The sequence below is a fragment of the Amphiura filiformis genome, chromosome 8 (genome assembly GCF_039555335.1).
Source record: "Amphiura filiformis chromosome 8, Afil_fr2py, whole genome shotgun sequence".
Lineage (NCBI taxonomy): Eukaryota > Metazoa > Echinodermata > Ophiuroidea > Amphilepidida > Amphiuridae > Amphiura > Amphiura filiformis.
The window spans coordinates 10,272,854-10,294,948 of NC_092635.1; the positions used below are offsets into that span (position 1 = coordinate 10,272,854).

Genomic DNA, 22,095 nt, shown 5'->3' on the forward strand with positions numbered 1-22,095 from the left:
TCATTGGGGATCACTATGCACTGTTCCCTGGAGTAATAGCTGCTAGCCAAGATGATTTCTGAGATTCACTGATATTGGCTATAATATAGATGGGGATTCCCTGACCTGGGGTCATCTTTCACTCATATGCAATTGTTTTTTTGCCGAAGTGGACGAGTTTGACATATATTGGCATATTTGTTCGAGCTTCCAGTGAATTTTTAGGGTCATTTAGCATCTTGAAGAAAAAAGGTTTGCAAAAAACTAGTATCTTTAGAAATTATTGTTACAGAAAAAAGTTCCAGTGGTCCCACCACTGAACCCTGACCCTAATTCTCACTTTAACATATAATCCTAACACTAAAACTAATACTATCCTAACACTAAAACTAATACTATCCTAACACTAAAACTAATACTATCCTAACACTAAAACTAACCTAAAATCCTGACCCTAAATCTTCCCATTATCCTGATCTTATGAGGTAACGTCAGTTATTGTAAAGTCTTACCCTTAGCTTTAGCTATCACGCTGACCACGATCACAGATCAAACCCTATAACGTAAGTCAAATTTAACCCTTAATCTACACCATAAAATTTGACCAGCAACCTGGTGTATACTCATAAAAACAACCTATTTGGCTGCACATGACAGACTCTAGTATTGGCTGAAGTTGGCTATTAGACTCCTTTGCATATATGCTACATGTACTTGTACTTAGAAAGAGGGACATTGAGGCCAAAACCTTGTACATGTACACAATCCAGGTACTGACAAATTCAAAGACTTGAGGTGTGTAATACTTTCAGAATTCATGGAAGGTTTTGCAGGTCTAAATTTATCACAATAGACAAAAGAGAATGCTAGAGCAAAATTTTAAAGTGAAATTTGCATCATTTTCTGCTGTTCTTATTACATTTAAATTTCCCATCACTGAAATTTTCAGAAAACAGGACTGTCCCTCTTTTTCACTTTGGAAAACCCCAAATGAGGGATAGTCCCTCAAAATGAGGGGCAGTTAGCAGGTCTGAAGCTAGCTTTCTAATTGCGCTATATGGGGCCATGCTACTTGCAACATAGCAAATTCAAATTTCATGCAATGACACCAATCTCTGTTTCCCAATAATCTTCCCACTCGCATTAACCACTACTAGCTGTGTTTGGTCATGGAGGGTGGGGGGGGGGCAATCTGGTAGGTAACACACAAAATATGTGTCTTGCACTGTGAGATACCACCTTTGTTTCATAACCACAAAGGTATAGGACATTTTTTTTTGTTTTAGCTATAGTCTCTTCTCCAGAAGTATTTAATTACATTATGTACTTGTTCAAGTAGCACTTGATGTAAATTTTGTGACACAATTGTATATGGTTCTTTTGTTCTAAATGAGGCTATATCGCCCTTTCCAGCCTTATCTAATCTTCATCTCCATAGACTTTACATGTAAATTGAAGAGGTCCACAAAAAAGAACCCCATTCAAATTTGTAATAAAATTTGCACAAAATGCGAATTGAGCAAGTACATATGTGCAATGCACTAGTTTTCGAAAAGGGGCTATGCAAATTATTTTTTATGTCTTGTACGTCACTGGCATGTATGGTCTTTTCAAAAATAAAATGTCCATCTGAAACCTTGGTATACCTAGGACCAAAGAAAGATTGGTACTGGATCTAGGGCACACACACTGTCGGATTACCATTATGCCTCAACTTTGATATGAACAGACCTCCTTCCAATGTTGAAAGCTAAAACCTGTTGCAGCTAAAATGTCACAACCAATATAAAAATCAATGCTTCTGATTTTGTAATATAATGCAATATCAAAGTTCAAGAAAACTGATTCAGAGGGGTGCCAAAGGTGTGACCGCTTGACCCAATTAAGGACCTACTTTCAAATAAGTGTGTCTATGGAATGGCAGGCCTGTGCAATGGCCTCACAGCCTAGCCCAGGGAGATGAGATACCGAGATAGATCTCTCCGTTACAAATCCACACACACTCTCTGCAATATTACACTGCCATCTCAGTTGTTCAATCCACTTACAGATATGAAAAAAATTATCATAGCAAATAATACTGAAAATACATAAAAATCAATTTGAAAACATTTTTCTGAGATTTCTGTGCAAATATACCTGAACAACACTGAAATAAAAATCAACAAAACACAACAGAAGCAGCTGAAACACTAAGGATTTGATGTCGGCGGCTGGACATTTTTGCCAGTTTTATTATAAATTCCAGTTGAAATATTGGAATTTATAAAATCTAGTTGAATTTTACAATTTGGCCTCAAGTAAAAAAATTTTTGTTTTTCTACATTGAAAATCATGGCTGAGAAGTTGAACTCAAGTTGTGGAGTATGATCCAATATATTTCAAGGTGATTCTGTGTTGTTTAACTTCTTATTATCTTAGTCAGCTGCTGTCATATAAACTCATCACACCTGTTGTTGGTATCATAATAATAGCAGATGGAAACAACATGGGGCAATGTTGCACTGTTAATTGTGTCAAAGCACTTTTGACTAGCTTCAAATACTATACCACAAGCAAAACAATCCAAAGAAATCAAGCAGATATTCAACCTAATTAGTACCCTAAATGAAATGGTAAATATGAAATTGTGTAATGAATATTGAGAGGAGTGGAGATTGTACATAGGATGAAAAGTAAGATGCCATACAGGATAATTAACCTAGTTAAATGGAAGCCAAACTCTTTGAAACTCGAAATCTACACCATTTTCCTGCTAGTTTATTTGATCATTAAACCGGTATAATACTACAGCTGCATTAACAAGGTCTTTATAAACACATAATGAAAGTTAATAAAGTCCATATGGACACAGGATTCTAATTATTAGTTCCAATATGGTAATTAATCTAAGAAAACAAATAACATGGATTATTAAAGTGGACCCAGAGGCCAAAAAAAGGAACGTCTGAAAGTGCAAAATTTGGTAGGCTTACAATACAACAAAAGTTCACCATATCAGTAGTACAAAAAAAAAGCTACTGCTGATGCTATACACTGCTTTGAAAACAACAAACTGTGGCTTATTTGCAGTTTGATACACTTCAGTTCAATCTTATTACTCAAAAACAAAGGTTAAAACTTTCATTTACCATGTTTGTGACATGACAGATACTCAGATTATATATGCACAAGCTTGGAAGTTCATGGTTTAGGATTGATAATACAGAGGGGGCTGTTGACAATAACTGACCCAGGTAGTGAAAGATGTATTTTACAGATTTTATGTTCTTGAATATTTCTACTGACATATTACTAAAAAATAAATCTGGAATACTTTGGAAAACAAAGGACAAGTTGCATCACTGACGTAAACAAAACAAAACAATCTGATAGCAGCAACCACAGAAACAAAATGAAAAACTTTTTTCCTTTCAAAAAAGCAATAGCAAAGGATATGCATTTCCATCTGATGTCCACCATGGTAGCCAGTTGTTGTGAGTAAAGTTGACCCATAGTTATACTATTTCCCCCCTCCGTATTCTTTGCAGGTACTCGTTGCCGTAACTGTTGGTCCTTGTATACATCGTCAATATCAAGATCTATATCCTCTAGCTTGGTTCTTGATGGTTGGAATCTGTCAACTCTTACTGCCATCCTGTAACATATAATAGTAGATAAGTTGACATAGTTAACAAAACTTTCATATTCATACATTCTTATTTCATACTTGAGTGTGGTTTTACTATGTCAAATGACCTAGCCTTTTATTGAAAGCACATCAGTTTTACAAGGACCTGTACCTGCTATCTGAGGACCTGTACCTGCCTTCTGAGGACTTTTCCATTTGGGACAACACATTGTCATGTTGTATAAGTTTCAACTTTTGCATCCTATAAAAGGCAGTGACATGAATGTATGGGGTGGTGTATGTCTGTGAGTCCAATATTTGTTCACCTTCACCATGAAACTTATCTTTTTCAATATGATTATGGTGGAAGTAAAGATTAAATGAATGGATTTTAACTTCTTACCACACACAATTAAATAACAATACTTCACACAAAACATGTTTTAGGATGTCTCCAGCAATCACTACATTATGCCTTCATATGTTAATATTAATATTAGAAAATTAATTTTTAAACACTTGAGAACGTTCCTGTAATCTCATAGGTGATATTATTAGTTATCCCCTGTTTGTTCATGCAATACGAAAAATATCACTTGTTTTGAGGTCGTATCACACGAGGCCGCATTCAGTAGACATGAATTTAACACAAACAAACAAACAAACAAACAAATAAACAAATAAATAAATAAATAAATAAATAATAATTAAATAATACCACAATCATAAAATGATCAAGTTATAGGCCCACTCCAAACTCTTCCAAGTATGCTTTACAGTTTTCTGCAACTACCGCCAAGCCATGTAATACAGCGCGCCATTGCCAACACGTGACGCACTTAGCACGCGACGCGAGGTAGCGCCAGAATTGCCATCTCTACCGCATCACGCGATCAGCACAGTGTACAATACAACGCGAGTATGCAGGCCCGTTAATTGCCGGTACTGATTAAGAGCTGAATAGGGCTATATATTGTACTAATTATATTATTTGGCTATTAACCAATGAAATGTCGTTATTCATGTCTACTGAATGATAAAACACGATATCACACAGGTCAGCGCGTGTGCATCAACGTGATACGCGTGCTCGCTATTTGAACCAATCGGAGGCGCATAGCAACAACAGGACTGATCCATTTAAGCCCTAGGTAGTTCCTTGTAAAATGTGGGATTTAATTTGATTAAAATTTGTAATACTTATGATATTTCTATTTGAATTGAAGTGTTTAAGAATGAGAATAAAGGTATTGTTTTTAGCCGATGTCGTGCATCTATCATCTTATATAACACGGGCGACGTCATAACACTGGCGACGTCAATAATGATGTTGCCCGTATTATATGAGACGATAGATGCACTCCAGTGGCTAAAACCAATACCTTTATTCTCTAATTATCAAGCACCCCGGGCGCCGAAATTGTTCAGTGCAATGACATACCAGTAAATACAATGAAGGGTGACAACAATTGAGCAGAAATAACCATGACGTCATTGCACTAGACAATTTCGGCGGTGGGAATTTTGAATATCGCGTGTTCAGAGCCGGCTGTTTTTATTCGTTTTGATGATCAATATGACATGAGTTTGTTTTAAATAAAACTTTGTGATTTGTGTTATTATTTTTATAACATATAAGGTATAATGTTGTGACTGCCAGAGACATCCTTTAAGGATTTGACCCCAGGACCTTCAGTTACTGGCACAATGCTTTACCAACTGACCTCATGAAACAGCTGGGAGAACAGTGTATTAAACATTACTAAAATTTTGCCAAAACAAAGAAATAAAATCCTCTTAGATACAACCTCCTGATCTATATATCGGTTTCCTACTATACATGTGTAAAAAAAATAATCTTTTGATCTCAATTCTGACACAGGTATAGATTGTAGACAACATTTCCCTCAAGACACTGTTGACTATTTGCTGTCTATGTCATCTTCTGTCTCTATCTTGACAACATAATATTTACACTGGTCATCTTACAATGACAGTTTTTTCATCTCATCAAGAGCCCGGGTATATAGCACATGATATTCATCATGTGCTGTCCTATGCTGTTTTTGTCAATGTTGTTATTGATAATGGTATTTTAAATCTGAAGTACCTGGGTTTTTTTTCTTGAATTAATAGTAGTTATTTTTAATACTATACTCATTTTAATTAAAGCCCATTAGTAATTAACAATGGTATCTCATATAAATAGTTTTGGGGTGACATCCAAAAAATGAAAATTTCAGGATGGCAAAATCCACTGTCTTGAAATTTTAGTACAAATAACTGCCTTCCTTTGTCAAGAAACGTGTTTGGTATTCGCTTTGCTAGTCATTGTAAGAACAAGGAGATACAAGGTTTTTGCACATTCCTTACACTATTGGCTGACACGTGTACTGATCAAACCTTGCAACTATGTATAACTACAAGACAGATGTTTTTGTCAGTACAATTGTGAAAATAAGGTCACTGTAGGTTTATTTTTACAGATAGTCATACAAGGTTTTGCCAGCTACAAAATCAATTAAAAAAACAGTAAAAATCTAATTTTCAATGAAAAGTGAGATACAAGGTTTTGTCACTGCACCCTAGTGGCATTGCACAAATGCCTGCCATACAAAGTATAAACAGGGCAGCCTTTTCATATATTGTATTTCTCATCTCATCTCTTCATATTGCACATATCCTTGAGTAAAACTCTCATCTATTTTTATCCCATCTATCTCTTACACTTGCTAATGTAGGGCAATCTTTACCTTTCTGTGAAAATAAACCAGTTGTTCATTTGCACAGTGTCAAATATTATTTCAAGCTCTAATCAAGTGCTACACATCGTATTGTTGCCCATGAATTCCATTAGCTTTATCAATATTATGCTGCTGTATAGTTGTGAGCACAGATATATATAGTACTTATTTGTTACACTATCTATGGATTGATATAAATCAGGACACACCTGTTGCCTTGTGGGCTATTCCAGTTGAAATCCATACACCCCTTATGGAAGACATGACCTTACTCTTCTACACATGGAGTGTGTATTTCAAATGGAGTCACACATTCAGGTAACCCTATTTGAAGATTTGAAGATAAAGGTCATGTCTTGCATAGGGCATTAGGGGGTGTATGGATTTCAACTGGAATGACCCTATGTAGCACAGATTGGTAAAGATTTCTTTTCAAGGCATGTTTCGTTATAAATTTCAGGTATTTAATACAGTTTTTTAAAGGTGGGTAACCTGATTGACAACCTCATCCCCTCCCTTTACCTCATCAAAATGCTGATTTTGGTATCAGGTGAAAGCTCATATTTTTCTCATCAACATGCTGAAATTAGGCATTCCAAATTGGTATATTTCCGGAGAAATCATCAAAAAACTGTCCAATTAGTCTCAAATGTAGTATACCATATTTTAGACTAATTCAACAGTTTTTTGATCATATCTTTGGAAATATACCGATTTGGAACTCCTAATTTCAATATGTTAATGAGAAAAATAGGATCTCTCATTTGATATCAATTTATTACATGATCATGATGATTATCATTAATAAAAACACTGTAGACTACCAAAATCATGCTGAATAAAATGTCAGTAATTCCATAAGGAATTAGTCAATAAGGAATTAGTCATATTTACAAGGAACATTTACATGTTCTTTATGCATGAATGTTTGAAAGGGACGACATTTTATGTTATAGGTAAGTTTTAAAGAATTTGATTTTCCAAATATATCAGGTCACCTTCCTTTAACTAAAAGATTTGGTTTGTGTATTTTGCTTTTTGTTAATTGTTTGTTTCAAAGATAAGCAAAGGCTCACTTTTTTGTGGCAATTATCTTATGGTATCGTTTTTTCTTTTTCATGAAAGATGTGTACAAATATTAGTCATAATTAAATTTCCCAAATTGAAACCTCTTGGAAATTTGGGAAACTCGATGCCTACCACATTAAATCTCAAAATATTCATTTTCATAAGTCTGAATTGAAATGTATAGATTGGTATTTTTCATGATTCACTGATACTTAAGCAATCAAAACTGTTAATAGTCTTGTGGGAAATTAGGGTTTTCTTCATTGAAATATTTGCTCAATGAGCCTCCAGATATCTGTTGAAGACAAATAACAGATTTCTGTGATAAGTGGGTCACAGACATATATAATTAATCCTCAGGTGGCCCGTTATTAATACCTATTAGGGTCACTTGAGTCTCAAATTAAAGTCACACGGGTAAAAAACTAAATATCTGCTCTTTTCCTTATTTTGACAAATTTAATTATCAATTTTCTGGTTTGGTGCAAATTCCAGATTCAAGAAATTTTAATTTTAGTAACAAATGAGAAGTTTATTGTTCAGCCTGAAAGTATTCTTATCATTATGTTACCCAAGTACCGTAACCACTCGGGTATAAGCCCACCCCCCTAGATAGCTGATTTCACTTCAAAAATGGGGGTGGGCTTATAACCGGGGAGGGGCTAGTACTTGAATTTAAAAATAAGAACAATCATCCCCATTTGCATATGCCTGGTGTTAATGTACCAATATTTTCTATCATCTGTGTCAATTTAAAAAAAATTATAAGTATGGAATGTTAATGATCAACTGATATTTTTTATACATGCTTTTAAAAGTGTTGTGAACTTTACAACTGGGCCTATACCCGAGTGCACCCTTGTTCCCAGAATGTTTTGAAAAATAGGGGGTGGGCTTATAGCCGAAGGTGGGCTTATACCCGAGTGGTTACGGTAATAACAATTGTGAAAAAGAAAAAGAAAACAATTTTTTAAATTCAATTCATTTTAAATTATACACTTTATAAGTATTTCATTTCACTGAAAATATCAAAATCTTATCATTTCTTTCTGCAGCTAGAATTTTTTTGGCATTGTTGAATATAACAAAATGACAGAAAGGACCTACAATTGGAGGAATGATAAGATAAGTATGCTTCACTCAGTATCCACTACTCAAAATATTGGACCTGCTATCTATGACACAAAAGTAGGTACTAAAACAATATTATATCTGTTATTCACGTATCTAATCATATATTGCTTACGTCTCATGTTATATTTACTGTAGAATGAATGTTTTCTTTTGTTACACATTATATTCGTTGTGTCCCATTCAATATGCAACAATTAAGGCAGCTGTGTACTCTCAGACATGCATGTAGTAAAAGTGCAATAACTTTGTAATTATTCGCGCAAGACATATAAAAGCATACATTTTTATAAAGGCAAGACATCAATGAATCTTAATATAAATATAGATTTGGTGTAAAAACAACAGTTATGAAGAAAATCACAAAAAAGTGAGTTTTTGGCAATATTTGTTTGGTACATCATAACAAAAAAACACTCTTTCCAAAATATTTTATTTTGTTTTTATCTTAATCTTGAGACTCCATTCCAAAAACGTTTTTTTTTTAGTTTTTTGATATTGGCCTTATTTTTTGAGATATTGACCATATAAGGCATCAAAATGAACTTTTTAAAATTCACAAACGCCTATTTGCACAAAATGATGCCTAAAATCGAAATAGACCAAAATATAAAAAATGGGACAACCGTTTCTCGAAATCGATCATGCTTCTTCGATGATCATATTTGCTTACATATAGATGCTGTATTTATTGAGTTATCGTACCTAAATCGTCATTTTACCGAGAAAATGAACATTGAAATAATGGCCGTTGAAGTTTAAAGTGGTCACATTTTGCACTTTCATCGAATCTCACAGGAGAATGCGGCAGTTTTCGTTTTTCTACCTTACATTACATGAACATCGGGTAAATCCACGGCCCCTTGAGAAGTTTGAGCGAAATCCATTCAAAACTTGATATTTAAATCGGGGGAAAGAAACTTGAAAAAACCCACATTTTTATCAGCTAAAACGGAGCCATTTGACCACTAGATTTTTGTGAAATCAGTGCTTTTCCATAAGATGCGCCGCGCATGCAGATAAGCGTCGCGTATGCGTAGCGTATTTGTGCGTTAACACATTGCGCAATGCGCAACGCGATGCGTTGTTATGCAAAATGTACCCTGCTGGTACAACAAAGATTTTCTTTCCTTTTCAATTTCAAACACGAGTGGAATAGTGAAATAAAATCCTTAAAATATTGCAGTTGGAGTTTACAAATCTGGATTTTCATTCCTTGTATTTATAAAAAACATAACAAAGTACAAACATATCAAAAAAACTCAATTTCGCGAAAGAAACAATGTCTAGAGTACACAGCCGCATTAAGTCCTACCATAATGAATTAGCCAGGACCTTAAGTGTACTACAGTATCTTGCAAAGACCTTTTGCACTAGCCAATTGCTTGTCCTGATCACCACTAGGTCATGCCTGCGTCCACAGCTTGTTCAGCGAATGAGGTGCCGATGTGATTCAATTAGCCAATCAGAACCTCACTTCCTGTTTATAATTACTATAAACAGCGCCAAATCGGGCAGAGCGAAAGATCTTTGCAAAATACTGTAGTAAGTCTGATTCACATACCTTTTACTTTGGTGACTTTGTAGTGCTAATGTGCACTGGTCACCATATTGCACCTCCATATCATTGCCACTGGCATTTAATGTGTCCAATACTAGATGAAACTGTCTAGGGCTGAAAAGTTAAGGAAATCGATACCATTAGTAAGATGCTGTCAACTAGGACATTATTTGTCCTATATAATGTAGTAGCCTCAGTTTCAGCCCTATTTATCAGGGAGAGTTGATGGGGACTGTATGAAACAAAAATATAATATATTCTGCATCATATATAAACTTACTGGTCCATCTGACGCAAAAAAAACTTGTACATTATTATTACTATATTTTTTAAGCAAAAGCCAGCCTACTTTCTACTGCGGCCTATACAGATTCAATTTCATTGATCAATATTAAAGACCCTGTAAACTTTACCCATGCTGAGAAAATGGATGATTCCTTTGTTCCATTTTGTTCCGGGTTAGGTAAATGCTGGGCAGTTGTTGTTGTTGGCATGGCCTGTGAACCAATGGGAGTTGCCAACTCATGAGGACTTTGGGGCACGATTGTGTTTTGATTTGTCATTGTTGATTGTCGATCAAACAAGTTAGCATCTGGAAAATTTGTATGCGCCAGTAGTTTATATACCTTTTGTGGGTCTCAGTCATGATATTATATGTTAATCAATGGTTTCAGAGTCTTACACTCTGGAATTCCAAGTTCTAGGGGGTATGTCTACCCTGGAAAAAGTTTTGAAAAAGTTAACTCCTACAGTCAGCGTGGCTGTATCAGTGGACCCAATTGTTGACATCGCATTCAACAGTTCAAATGGAAACACTTTACTATGGTCGTATACTGTTGTGAAGTGCAATCCGATGGTAACTGTTGTATTTCAAATGTTTTCAATTATGGTTTCTCTATGAGAATATACTTTGATATGTGTTTTGGCTGAGATCAGAGGTAATTGGTTTTGATAACTACAGCATTATATAGTAAGCCAAAGAATTAAGGTACCAGTTATGGTCATCCCCTGTATATCCTAAACAAAGACAGATATGTCATAATTGGAACCAGCAGCCAATAGCTGCATCTTTTAGCTCGAATTTTCAAGAAATAAAGACATGACGATCCAAAAACCCAAGGAAGATGCCAATTTAAAAGTTGCAGTTTGCCCCACTGCATGCCCTATTGATTTGTACACAAAGCGTTCGTGAACAAGAGAATTAGCGCCATGCTTCCATTGATTAGCACGTTAAAACTAGCATTGTGCTTTCATTGATTAGAACCCAAAAGTGCAACTTTTGATTTCGTTTCTTCATTAGTTTTTAGATCACTATTCCTTTTATTCTCAACCAATTTCAACAAATAAGGTCTTAAATCAGAGCTAAAGAGTACAGTACTGGCTGCTTGTTTTAATCTTACACATTTGTCTTTGTTTAGGATATACAGGGGATGAACATAACTGGTACCTTAATTTTTTGGCTTACTGTATACTTTGATAGGTGTTTTGGCTGAGATCAGAGGTAATTGGTTTTGATGACTACAGCATTATGTTACAATTGGCAGATGGTTTGTGTGAAGAGCCATTGGTGTCTCAGGAGACTATATACCGAATGTTGAAGTCCTGAGCATGTGTGATTATAATTGGTAAAGGGTTTATACTGTAAGCATCCAACGGTTATCATACACTTAGCAGTGTGGCCTGTAAACATACTTCAATGTTACAACTTGCAATGGACTATTCCAGTTGAAATCCATACACCCCCTGTGGAAGACATGACCTTAATCTGCCACACAGGAAGTGTGAATCTCAAATGGGGTTACCCAAATAGGTGACTCCATTCAAAATCTACACCCCCGTGTGGCAGATTAAGGTCATGCCTTCCATAGGAGGTGTATTGATTTCACCTTGAATAGCCAAATATTGCTTGTTGGTGGTACTTACTCAGTTGCAGGTATAGCAGTCCATTGTGTGAAAACTAATGATGGTTTGATATGAACTCTTAATAATACACTGGCTTCTCTGTGATAACCATCCTCCTTCCCTGGTCCACCTGAATACTGTATTCTTAACGTGCCTTCAATTACCTGTGTAAAACAACACCAGAGACTGATATTACTGATAAATCAGATATTTATTATACAAGTGGATATTCATACGTAGTGGTAGATAAAATGATTTTAAGAGTTTAACTTCAACACTAAACTATTTTTCGCTCACCTGGAATGTTTTCACCAGATGTACTAGCATCTTCAGCAGATGGTGATGCTGTGATGTTTAATATCTTGTCTACAATTGGGATTGTCCTTCTTGGTAGTACTACTCAGTTGCCTGATCAAGTTCTAAAAAGATCCTATATGTGATAACCTGCTGATGCCCAGGGAGTGACACTACATCGTAACATCCTATGATGCCATACTGTCAATCACATGACATCATCAAAAAGGACTATCCCGATTGTAGACGAGATATCATCACAGCATCACTATCTACTGAAGACGCTTGTCAATCTAGTGAAAACATTAAATGTGAGCGAAAGCTAGTGTAGCATTGAACTCTTTAATCAGATATTTATTGACTTGAGAAACAGGTGATATTTTGAATTTTAAGCAAAAGCTGATTCTTGATGAGATCTTTTTTCTGCTTCTTAGGCCATCTTAATTTAATAGTTTGTTTCAAAGCCCTTCCCAACCCAATGCTTAATGCGGCTTTTTTTTAACGTTTTTTTTTTACATACATTTTTTTTATCTGTGGAACGAGCTTTTTGACAAGAATAGACCACCTTTTCATCTCTCAAGGAGGTTTCACTGTGGTCAAAATGAAGAATGTTATTGAGATTTACGATTTAGGCTATTTTGATGTATCACAATGTCAGACGTGAGATTTGTTGTGGCGGATTTTGAAAAAAATAAAACCGCGGCAAAAAAAATTAAATTCACTCAATCTGGCAAGTTTAACACGCAAAAAGCGGGCGATTTTCCTAATACACACAGGGGCTTTGAGACTTACTATTAAATTAAAATGACCTTATCTTGGTCTTGTAGCTACAGTATAATTAGTGTACCTACCCTCTGTAGACTATCTGGATCTATAATATCTGGGTTGCCTTCTTGTTTACTCATCTCTAGATGGGATGTAGATGCTGATCTCTTTGGAGTACCCAGATGAGGCTTAGTATTTGAACTAGATGGAGTAGGAGTTGCTGGAATGTCTGAGGTTACAAAGAAAAAAATAACTCATCACACATAAGCCTGACAATAGTAATAGCATGGCAATGCACAATATCTAAATCCCTATAAATTAACTGTTAAATTTTTATACCAAGGATCTCACATAAAATGCTTCAACGAAATATGAAGCTTGCTTTCCCCAAAATTAGACTTAGAAATTAAGAAAATTAAAGCAAATTTTAAGTACCATATTCATTACATGGGTGCTTCACAAAGTCATTTTTGGTTCTAATCTTTCATTAGTTATAATATTTTGTGATTGTTGACATATTTAACAGCTATGTAAATGCATAGCGAACCACAAACCTCCCAAATAACTCAATAATAATTTCACATTCATTATTGCCAGGTACTTCTTTCGGACCAAAAGAACTTTTTATTTTTGCAGAGCCAGCAGGTCATACATATTCATGTAGCCTATTATTCAAAGGAGCCATTTGAGTATAAGTATTTAAAAAAAGTATATATCAGGTATCATTCAGGTCATTGCCAAATGTTATATTATTTTTGCACATCTCAAAAAACTTTTTTGGTGTGATCTATGTTTTATGTAACCAATAACTTAAATGTAAAATGCACTTAAACCCTCTTGTATAATTATGTTAACTTGATGAATCAAAGTACTATATGTATTATATTTCATATAAAGGACACATTTTGATTTTGTAACCATGCATCCTGTTTTTGAGACCTTCGTCTGTTTTTGCGAACTATTAATTTTTGTCAAAACAAATGGTACTATATTAAGATATTCTGAATACAAGTAGTGATTAATCTTGTTTAGTATAGTATGTATTACAAGTAAAACAGCATTGTTTAAAGGAAACCTTTTATAATTTATAACCTACTTTCTCTTTTTTAGATATTTTTAAACTGTTTGTGTGACCATAGTCACTTAGTTCATGTTACACTCACTGGAAACTATTCATTTTGCTTGAGACAAAAGGTACTATATTAAGATATTCTGAATACTAGTAGCGCTCAATCTCATTTAATAATATGTATTCCAAGTAAAGTTGGGCTAAACTTCCTGCACAAGAACAAATAAAAAAACCTGTTTGTGTGACCATAGTCACTTAGTTCATGTTACACTCACTGCAAACTATTAATTTTGATTAAGTCAAAATGTACTATATTTATAATATTTTGAACACTAGTAGTGATCAATCTCATTTAATAATATGTATTCCAAGTAAAGTTGAGCTAAACTTCCTGCACAAGAACAAATAAAAAACCTGTATGTGTGACCATAGTCACTTAGTTCATATTACACTCACTGCAAACTTGTAATTTTGATTAAGTCAAAATGTACTATATTTATAATATTTTGAACACTAGTAGTGATCAATCTCATTTAATAATATGTATTCCAAGTAAAGTTGAGCTAAACTTCCTGCACAAGAACAAATAAAAAAACCTGTTTGTGTGACCATAGTCACTTAGTTCATATTACACTCACTGCAAACTATTAATTTTGATTAAGTCACAAGGTACTATATTTATAATATTTTGAATACTAGTAGTCATCAATCTCATTTAATATAATACAGGGTGTCCCTGAAAGAACTGTATCGTCAGAAATTGATTTTTTTTGGGGCATTTTAACGCATGAATCCAATGTAAATAAATAACTGGCAATGTTGAGGAATATATCAGCTATCACATACTTTTTGAATTTCGACAATTGACCGCTCTGTTCTTGAAATATAAGAATTTTATGAAACTCCTTCATTTTCAAGCCTTTCCACAGAGTCAATATCTATCAATGACAACAGGTGCATCATGTGATTTGGCCATCTTAATTTTTAATCTTAATAGTTCGTCCCAAGTTAAAAACCTAATACGAAGTGCAGTTTTTTTAAAAAAAATTTTTACTTTGTGTATGCGGCAAAAATAGACCACCTTTTCATCTCTCAGTATGGTTGCACTGTGGTCGAGATGAAGAAAAATGTTATTGAGGTTTAGGCCTACGCATTGACGTCTGATGATGTCAGACGTAAGATTTTTGTGTGGTGGACCGGGAAAAACATAAAGCAGCAGAAAAAGAAGGGAAATTTACTCAATCCAGCGGGAATAATGCGAAAACACAGGCTATTTCACTAATGCACGCGGGGGCTTTGAGACGAATTATTGAATCAAGATGGCCTTAGCACTCTGACTATATCTTTGATTGATATTTGAATCTGTGGAAAGGCTTGAAAATGAGGGAGTTTCATAAAATTCTTATATTTCAAGAATGTTAATGTCAATTGTTAAAATTAAAAAAGTATCTGATAGCTGATTAATTCCTCAACCACACCTAGTATTTATTTATTTTTAGTTGTTGCGTTAAAATGGCCAAACAATTACGTTTCCGACAATACAGTTCTTTCAGGGATACCCTGTATGTATTCCAAGTAATGGGGCTACGCATCCTACACAAGAACAAATCAACATCATGGGGGAATGTTTGTTCGCTGCCAGAGGAAACCCATGGCCACCTAATTCATATTGACCTCTCTGAAAACTATTAATTTTGATCAAGACTAAAGGCACTATTATAAGATATTCTGAACACTAGTAGTCATCAATCTCATTTAATATAAATTGTATTCCAAGTAAAGTAGAAAATGGGGCTACGCATCCTGCACAAGAACAAATAAACATAATGGGGAACGATTGCTCGTTACAAGAGGAATTTGAATGTAATTAATAAGAAAAGAACAGTTTACCAACCTAAAGTGTTACAATTAAACAAGACAACAAATAAACAAAAATCCAGGGATACCTATGGTTAATGGACCGAATATGGTATATAATGTTAATAAGTCACTTCACATGAGAAATTATCTTAAATGTTATTCAAAGGAGGAAGTTCGATGATTGGGTTCAATTGTCATCAACATGCCAAGTAACCAAGTACTTGCTAACATCCTTTTAACCATAGCATTCTTCGTTGCAAAAAGTTGTCAACTTTATTTATAGCCCAATTTCTTATCAATTTTATTGTTTTTGCCTGCTAATTTTGCCCGTCTCTCAATCAACAAAGTAAAGTTTTGAAAAAAAAGTCTTTCAACAGACTATTCCACTTGAAATCAATTCACCCCCTATGGTAGACAAGTCCTTAATCTCCTACACAGGAGGTGTAGATTTCAAATGGAGTCACCCATTCAGGTAATCCCATCTGAAATTCACACACCCAGTGTGGAAGATTAAGGTCATGTCTTCTATAGGGTTTGTATTAGACTGCTGCCCTCATGTGTCAACTCTCTAGGTTGACGACTGAGAAAACAATGTGGAAAAAATGTGATTGACTTTACAACAGGATTATTGTGGCAAAGGGCATGCGCAGTAATGTCCAAATTGACATTATGGCAGAGTTTGTTGTTTATAGAACTTCAGTGCAGTGCACAACTGAAGTCACATCGAATATTTTCAGAAGTCTGACATGATATAAACTGTAAGTTATTCATTACGAAGCATAACACAGTACATGCACAGTGTAGACGGCTGATGGAGTTAGTCTAGGGTTTGTATGGATTTCAATAAGAATGGCCCAATACTGCTTGGCAGGCCACACATACTTCAAAACAGACCTGAACATCACCCAATTTGCTTATCACAGGAAAAGAACCAGATCACATCTGGATCACAGTATGCAACAGGCCTTGTTCAGTAAATGAATGCCAGTATGTCATGACATGATTCAACTATCCAATCTGGACCCCCACTTCCATATGCAGTACATGCTCTACACCAGTAAAAAAGTGCCAAAGCTCTCTGACAAAGAGTGTAGATACTTCACTCTGATCATCAATCTTTTACCTCACTTGAATCCAACTTTGTCGGTTAACACATTGGACTTACCATCAACACTATGTGCATTTCTAGCTATAAAGTCACCTATAGACTTGATATACAAGGTGAATAAGATCTGGTTGCCTGGTTGCAGAGGTAACTGAGTTTCTATATTCTCTATGCTCCAACTAAAAATTTCTTGTAGTTTGGAATCTGGAAAGAAAAAGTTGGAAATAACAAACAGTTATTAATAAAAAATAACTCAAACACCCTCTTAGTTGGAATATCCAACCAAGAAATTTATTTTCCCACTTTAATCAAACATATAACTGATCATAAACCTTCAGAAAACAGGCACTCAATGATACTTAAAGCCCAGCAAAAAACGAGATCTCGCTTTTCATGCCACGATTCTTGCTATTAACCAACTATCTTACTTTTTAAGAAAGTTCCCAAGCAGTGTACTTACTAGAAAAATATTTTCGAGCGGTTTAAAGCTATTTGTGCCATTTTTCAGGGAAATCATGCTTTTCTTGATTTTTGATATTTTGGATCTTGTTTTATGCTTCAAAAAATTGTGTTTTTTGCCTAGGCCTAATGATACTCTTTCACTGATGCAGCTCTATGCTGAAGCAAATGTCCAATGAATTACATTCTTGCATAGCTGGAAGACCTATAATTTTCCCGAATTCAACCATGATCAAGTTAATAAATTATACAATTTCTTAACAAAACAACAGATGTTTTTGATTACCTGGTACTTATCATTATAATTTCCGCATACAGAAAAAGAAGAGATTTCTACAAACTGTCCCTATGTTGGCATTGTTGCTGAGCCATATGAAAGGACAGAGGGATACTTAAATTTGCCTTGGAATATATACTCAGGGTAAAGAAAAGATAAAAAAAAAAGTACCTAATTATGAGAGGCAAAACTGAGGACAGAGTAAGAGTATCTTGTGCAAGAGCTGGTGGTAACGAGCCACGCATGACGTAATTTGGGAGGAAAGTGATTACAGTTTTTGCAAGCACCATGATCCATAACTAGTGACACAATAGCATCTGGAGGTAATCCTTGCTGGTATCCCACAACAGCTTATGCATATATAATTTTTTGCAGAACTCCTTTTTACAAATTAAGCGTACTGCTAACCATCCAGTCCGTACTATTTTCCATAAGGTCCTATGCACATACTTGATGTTGTGGACATATACGCGATGGTTTACAGCATAAAAGGAACCTTGTAACAGATTATAAGTCAGATAGCTTGTCCTTTGTCGTACTGGTGTACTAGGTTGATGAGAGGCTGGGTGTTTGTGTATCATAGCATTGCTCACACAGTCAAGACACTTGAGCAAGATGTGTCAAATGCAAATATCTTATTTTCCATGTCACCAAATATTCCCCAGGATTCACAGCCATATAAAAGCACTGTTACACAGTTGGTGATGAAAAGCCTGATTTTGGTTACGATTGAGATTGATGGATTTCTTCAAGGGAGCAAACATGGTAAACTTGGCTTAGTACTTCAAATATGTTGATAATGTTGCTTTCTATAGACGAATCCAATTTCACACAGTCCTACACCTCACTGGCAGCCATAGCTGGGTCCCCCGTTAGCTCTATCCCACCTAAAATGTGAAATGATGTGGCCTTGGCAGGGATATTAAACTGCATTCCATCACCCGTGTTACACGTAGACAAAGGAATGATGAAAGTTTTCAACACAATACAATTCAACACCGATTTTTAAGCGGATTTAATCCACCCAATTGGGCAGTAACAACACCAGTTTGGTACAGACGGGACCCAGTAATGGCCGACTGAATTCTGACCATCACTTGGCTTGTTGGATTCGTCTATAGTCAGTATAATACATTAAAGGATCAGTTTCTAGTTATCTGGGTTCATCCGTATGTGGAAACGTTATTGCTATTCATGCACTCACCTGATGTAGGACTAACATGAAGATCAAGTGATTCTACTGCAACTTTGCCACCATTTAGTAATTTAACTTCACACTCGCAGCTAAAGGAAACAACAAATGGAATGGAATGAGCAATGAACAACTTGTTGCATCACAATTGCTTTTACTGTGTGAAAAATTAATGAATAAATGTAGCACCTGTTACTCCAGACAACAATAAAATGTACTCTTATGCTATTCATATATTCACATATATATTTCAATTTGAGAAAGTGCTCAATTTTAGCATAAAACTGTCATTGGGGTAAGAAAATATCAATGTATTCAATAATTTATAGATATGTGTACAAAAAGTCGGTGATTATAGCCAAAATATTAAATTCTCGATCATGAGAGCCAACTTGGGTACGCACAGTTATTTGCGCCGAGCGTACTACGCAAATACCGGCGCAAAACAGAGCTTTTGAGAATTGACCAATCACACGGTCGTTGCTAGGCAAGGTCAAGGTTCGGTCATGCAGGTCGCGCGATCATGTTATTTTATGAAAAGTATGCTGACGCAGAAGGTACATCCTTTCATGATCGAGAAATTGTTATTTTGGCTATAATAGTTTTGTTGATATTCCTGATTATCATACTCATATTGTTCAAAACATGTCTGCTGATAATGTTAAAGACAGAATTACCTTCACACACAAATTAATCTGAACAAATTCTCAATTAGCCCAAAGCTTTTTCAAGGGTCTAAATAAACAAAATTTCTTTGACTGCATTTAGTGTTTGCTTTTCTTCCTTTCTTTTTTGGGTAACCATATAACAAGATTTATTTATTCTACTTAGTGTCTATATAATTTGTCTTGAATTTTTATGAATTGCATAAATATCTAATCATGTTGTATTTTATAAACTGTATCTTTTAGAACAATTAATTTGCATGTGGTTGGAAATCCTAAATAAAATGAATCAAACCATTTATATGACTAATTGAATCAGTCTTCAATTTCCCTAGAATTCTAAAATTATAAGGTACCCAGTATTGAAGATGTCAGATCCAAAACAAGATAATATCCAAAGGCTGTCTTTGTATTTCGCCATTTTATTTTATGTAATGAGATAACTTTGTGATGGCTTATTGTAGAGGGGCACAGGGTGAATGCGGTATTAAAACAGTCATGCTCATTCCAAAAAACGTACACTAAAACATACAATTGCGCTTGAAATGGGCTATTCGAGTTAAAATCCATACATCCCAAAACATGGGGGGGAGGGGGGGGGGGGAGTAGATTTCAAATGGAGACTCATTCACACTCCCTGTGTGGATGATTAAGCTCACATCTTCCATAGGGGGTATATGGATTTCAACTGAGATAGCCTGATTTGAAGGTATCATTGTTACCTTTCTCCTGCTAGCAATGTGACTGCAGCACTAGTACTCATCTTGGCCTCCGATGGATCCACACCAAGTGTATTGACAGCCTTGGGTAGGGATGTAGTAACCCGTAATAGCGGTAATGCCGGCACTACCACCACTTCGTAATGTGGCTCGGGAATGCTGCTAATATTGCGTAATCTACAGTGGCTTTCTACTCCTAGTACAGTGGTTGTATAACCTACACACAAAAGAAAATTGTTATATGTTAGTCAACTAGTTGGGAGTATTTCATGACTTACAGAAACATGTGTACCGTTTTATGAAGCATGTTATGTTAGGTTAACCCTAACACGCCCAGGTACTACAAAATACTACTTGATATATGCGCTGTTAGTGCATGCATCCCACATGGTGTGATGACACAATCACCCTAAGTGCTATATAGGCAGTTCCATTGGCCAGCGAAGCCCAATACCTGTGGCAAAGTGTCACCGACCTAGTGCTTTTAATCCGAGGGGTCTCGGATTAGAATCCCATCCAGTGCAAACAACTTTCTTTGTTTTCTCTCTTTCTTCCTTCCTTCTTTCCTTTCCCGTCGCCAAAAAGCCCCTGGGGCATTAGGGTTAAGCAAGTAAGGAGGGTTAAACTGTACCTGCAATTTGTAATGTTCCAGCCGTCTTGGGTGTCCCAAGTATTGATACAGCATGTGGCCCTGACTCAGCCGGAAGAGTAATAGTTGCTGGGATAGGGTCAAAGTTCAGCCCTTCTGTTAGGAAGCCCTGTAAAATAGAAATACATATAAACATATAAAAATAACTATATAAAATATGCATCAGTGACATTTCTCCAGTATAACGTAACAGCCAAAAAAATATTTTCAGTTCAAAGTTCTTAGCAATAGTGTCCTTAGCTTTTGATCCTAACAAAATGCTATTCTAAAGTTTGTTCAGCTTATATAAGGCGGAACCTATTCGACTTTTGTTACTGCGCACGTCAATAAGGTCCCAACTCACGTAAATGTGCGCCAGTCACGCATTACGCAACGCACAACTAGCGTAAGCCTTATATAAACTAATAAACTTTAGGCACTTGCTCATCAAGTTCAAATACACACATACTTGTAAAGATATGCATACAGGGACCTAGGATTTGAAGTTTTACTTTTTAAACAAGACAGTGCCTTATATGCATTTTTACATAGTTTGCAATATGTTGGATTGTTGGTAGGCAAAAGGAACCCCGACATCCAAAATTATATTACCTCGGCTGCCCATTATTCAGAATTGTGTTCTCTGATTTGTTGAAAAACATCATGTGAGAGACTTTTATTCTGCAATAATGGGTCAAGCGCCATAACACATTCTACGCATAGCATTAAACTTGGTTACGCGTACAATATTTCCGCTATATCCACTTGATGTAAACAAATATTTTGGGGGAAGGTGATATATTCTTTTTAAATTGCACTATTTTTGTGATAAAAGGATAGGTTGCTGCCTTATCCTTTACAGCCAAATAATATGTCCTTGGCAGTAAAAAAAAATGATTTGATAATGGGTTTGGCTGTACCTCGCCCATTATTTACATTTTCACTGCTCAGATACCTTATTTGGGTGTAATGGATTCCGTATTACCCTTTATTTAAACCAGTGAAACCGCTACTCTAGTAATTTCATGTATGTCTTGCAATTGTGTGGGAGGTTAAGGTCATGTCTT

General features: G+C 35.4%; 1 protein-coding gene across 1 annotated transcript in view; it reads right to left on the reverse strand.

Moving 5' to 3' along the window:
- The window catches only part of LOC140158591 (trafficking protein particle complex subunit 9-like), a 124,047-nt gene that overhangs the window by 76,145 nt on the left and 25,807 nt on the right, over nucleotides 1–22,095 (reverse strand). Inside the window, 8 exon segments of the mRNA XM_072181742.1 lie at nucleotides 3,418–3,616; nucleotides 10,097–10,207; nucleotides 12,017–12,159; nucleotides 13,141–13,283; nucleotides 17,149–17,292; nucleotides 19,029–19,108; nucleotides 20,404–20,617; nucleotides 21,032–21,158. Coding sequence (XP_072037843.1) covers nucleotides 3,418–3,616; nucleotides 10,097–10,207; nucleotides 12,017–12,159; nucleotides 13,141–13,283; nucleotides 17,149–17,292; nucleotides 19,029–19,108; nucleotides 20,404–20,617; nucleotides 21,032–21,158 — 1,161 coding nt within the window.